The sequence below is a fragment of the Pteropus alecto genome, unplaced genomic scaffold, assembly GCF_000325575.1.
Source record: "Pteropus alecto unplaced genomic scaffold, ASM32557v1 scaffold22, whole genome shotgun sequence".
Taxonomy (NCBI): domain Eukaryota; kingdom Metazoa; phylum Chordata; class Mammalia; order Chiroptera; family Pteropodidae; genus Pteropus; species Pteropus alecto.
Window position 1 is genome coordinate 5,424,049 of NW_006434839.1, and position 3,658 is coordinate 5,427,706.

The 3,658-nt window shown below is 55.1% G+C and overlaps 1 protein-coding gene across 1 annotated transcript in view; it reads left to right on the top strand.

Annotated features, from left to right (window-relative positions):
* The window catches only part of LOC102884663 (solute carrier family 23 member 2), a 14,233-nt gene extending 10,575 nt beyond the window's left edge, over positions 1-3,658 (top strand). The window contains exons 5-9 of the mRNA XM_025045853.1: positions 47-300; positions 1,232-1,396; positions 1,801-1,909; positions 2,007-2,102; positions 3,399-3,658. Of these exons, the coding sequence (XP_024901621.1) occupies positions 47-300; positions 1,232-1,396; positions 1,801-1,909; positions 2,007-2,102; positions 3,399-3,658 (884 nt within the window). The remainder of the gene's footprint in view (positions 1-46; positions 301-1,231; positions 1,397-1,800; positions 1,910-2,006; positions 2,103-3,398) is intronic.

The window sequence follows — 3,658 nt, forward strand, 5'->3', positions numbered from 1 at the left end:
GCCTGTTGTCCCCTGGGTTAATAGCCCCTCTGCATTGCATTTTCAGGACAGTGGGGCCTCCCCACCGTCAGCCTGGCTGGGGTGTTCGGGATCATCGCCGGGGTGATCTCCTCCATGGTGGAGTCAGTGGGTGATTACTACGCCTGCGCCCGGCTGGTGGGGGCCCCGCCCCCTCCGAAGCATGCCATCAACCGCGGCATCGGCATTGAGGGCCTGGGCTGCCTGCTGGCGGGGGCCTGGGGGACAGGGAACGGCACCACCTCCTACAGCGAGAATGTCGGGGCGCTGGGTATTACCAGGGTAAGTAAGATTGCCGATGGTGGCCCCTGGGTACTTGACTGTATCACTCAATGTGTTAGTCTCCTATTTCTGCTGTAACAAATGAGCACAAACTTAGTGGCTTCAAACAATCAAATGTATTATTTTACTGATCTGGAGGTCAGAAATCTGACACAGGTATCACGGGGCTGAAGTGAAGATGTCAGCAGGGCTGTGCCACTCCCTGGAGGGTCCAGAGGAGACTCCATCTCCTTGCTTTCTCCGTCACCTAGAGGCTGCCCACGGTCCTTGGCTGTGGCACTGGTCCACCATCTTCAAAGCCAGCAATATCCCATCTCTGACCTTCCTTCTCTTGTCACATCTCCCTGTGACCACAGCCAGGGAGGGTCCCCTGCTTATAAGCGTTCATGTAATTAGACTGGGTCCTTCTCAATAATTCAGGAGGTTCTCTCCATTTCAAAATCCTCCACTTAATCAGATCTGCAAAATCCATTTCAAAATCCTCCACTTAATCAGATCCCTTTTGCCATGCAAAGTAACATGTTCACAGTTTAGGAGATGAGGATGTGACCTCTTTGAGGGGCCACCATTCTGCTCACCAGACTTGCTCTTCTTGGTCGTGGCGACTCCCTGGGCAGAGAGTCTATCAAGGCTTTGTGAGCACTGAAGAAATTCCTTGCTTTCTCAAGTTTCGATAGGAGGTCCCTTACCTGTGGCCCAGCCCTGTGTCAGACCTCCAAACCTGAATATTCAACTGCCACCTGGTCATACCCTTGTCCTTTCCCAGATCCCATATGGGAGCAGAGTGGGGTCTTTGGGGATCAGGCAGTGCTGCTCCTGTGAGTCCCCTGGAGTGTTGTTTGAGGTGCCCTGGCAGTAGGGCAGAGGCCTCTGGGGCGTGTGGCGTGACTGGCGCTGAGCTCCTTGTCCCCCATCTCCCTGAGTGCCGCAGGTGGGGAGCAGGATGGTGATCGTCGCCGCGGGCTGCGTGCTGCTCCTGATGGGCGTCTTTGGGAAGATAGGGGCTGCGTTTGCCACCATCCCAACCCCCGTGATCGGAGGCATGTTCCTGGTGATGTTCGGGGTCATCACCGCCGTAGGGATTTCCAATCTGCAGGTGAGCCAGGAGCCCGTGGGAAAGCAGCAGCAGTGCGTGTCCTGCAGGGAGCCCTTGGGGATTGAGATGAATGGAACAGGGCTGGGGCCGGCGGGGAGAAGGGGATCCTTGGTCTCAGAAACCAAGCTGGCCCCCAATGGAAGAAAGAAATAGCTAGCAGCATCCAAACTTCTAAATAGCAAAGCGTAGCAGTTGGACTTGGATTATCCAAACCACTCAGCTCCCAAGGTCAAGTGGGAATCAGGACTCGGCTTGTCCACTGAGAGCGTACGTTGCTCTGAGTCCAGCCTTCCCACAAACCTCTGGTGGCGGTGGAAGAGGAGGGACATTTGGAGGGGCACCGGATGGGTGCGCAGCGAAGGCGCTGACCGCTCCGGGCCGCTGTGCGGGCCTCTCTCCCGCAGTACGTGGACATGAACTCATCCAGGAACATCTTTGTCTTCGGCTTCTCCATCTACTGTGGGCTCGCCATCCCCAACTGGGTGAACAAGAACCCCGAAAGGCTCCAGACAGGTGAGTTCCCACCCTCTACGCTGTGACGATTCCAGAGGCAAAGCCAGCGGGGGCCGTTGGTCCCTGGGCATCCCTGTCACTTTTGTCTTTACTCTAGGGATTCTCCAGCTGGACCAGATCATCCAGGTGCTGCTGACCACGGGCATGTTTGTCGGTGGATTTCTGGGCTTTCTACTGGACAACACCATCCCCGGTAGGGCTCACCTTCTCTCTATAAGCTAGCAGTTTAGGGAGATGGTCAGCATTTGGGACACCAGCCCCGAATACCACGTCGGACTGCCCACGGCCTACCCTGAGCGGGCCCTGGGGCAGGATGGATATACCAGCTTGTGTTAGCTTGCTGGGGCTGCCGTCACAAAATACCATAGACTGGGGGAGAGGATGGTGCTTAAACAACCAAAACATATTTTCGCACAGTCTGGAGGCTGGAAGACCTAGATCAAGATGTCGACAGGGTCAGTTTCTCCTGAGGCCTCTCTCCTAGGCTTGCAGATGGCCACCTTCTTGCCGTGTCCTCACCTGCCCCTTCCTGTGCGTGAGTGCACCTCTGATGTCTCTACGTGTCCTAGTCTCCTCTTCTTATGAGGATATCAGTCCTATTGGACCAAGGCCCACCCTAAAGCTCTCATCTTTAACTTAGTCACCTCTTTAAAGGCCCTATCTCCAAGTACAGTCACAGTCTGAGGTATGGGGAGTTAGGGCTTTAACATATTTTTCAGGGGGACACAGTGGAGCTCATAACAGGGCCTCAGGTGAGAAATACATAAGAAGCAAAAAGAAAAAGACATAGCCCCAGCTGTCTTAGGACCTCACGTTTAGTTGGTGAGAAAAAGAACACATATATTCATTCATTCATTCATTTTGATAAAAACCCATTGAGCACTTGCTGTGTTCCAGATGCTATTGTACTGAGAATACAAAGAGCAGAAAGACATGCCCCCCGCCTTCCAAATCCTACAGGCTAATATGGAAGACAAGAACAAAATTACAAACGATACAATTATAGTTAAGTGCGATGATGAGCAAAGCGAGTCTCTGAGTGCTGAAGACGGTGACGGTGGGGTGCAGAGCTGCAGTCACTGCTGGCTTTCAGTGCTCCCTTCTTGACCCTCCCACAGCCCCTGGAAAGGATCTCTATGATAGGGCCTGCTTCATGGTATTGTTTTCCGCGTTTCTTCTCTCCACCGAGTGTGAAATGCGTCTGCACGCCAGAAACATTAGCTGTAGAAAAGCGCGCCCCCTGGAGGTGAGGACAGGACAGTGTCCATTAAGGTCCTGCCCCGGGACTCTGCGCGGTGTCCGCTGTGGCCTGAGCTCGGGGATGCCGGATGAGCCGAGACGAGCTGAGCTGTGATTCTGGAGATGAGCCTGGAGGAGGAAGCGAGGGTTCTGTTGGCAGGTGCCCACAAAGGCACCAGAGGCCCCCTCCGGCCCATGCCGGCCTCGCTCCATCAGGGCCCAGTCCTGACCGCTCATTGTCTCCTATCAGGCAGTCTGGAGGAGAGAGGCCTCCTGGCGTGGATTCAGATCCAGGAGTCTGAAGAGTTGACGAAGGCCTTGGAGGTCTACGGCCTCCCCTGCGGGATCGGCACCAAGTTCGGCACCAAGTCCTCCTGCGTCCAGTGGCTCCCCTTCTGGCCCAGACTGGAGCACGATGGGAAAGGAGCAGCGGGAGTGAGCCAGCTGTCACTCTGCCCCCAGGATTCCTCAGGAGAGCACCAAAAAGGTGCCGCAGAAACCAGGATGTGA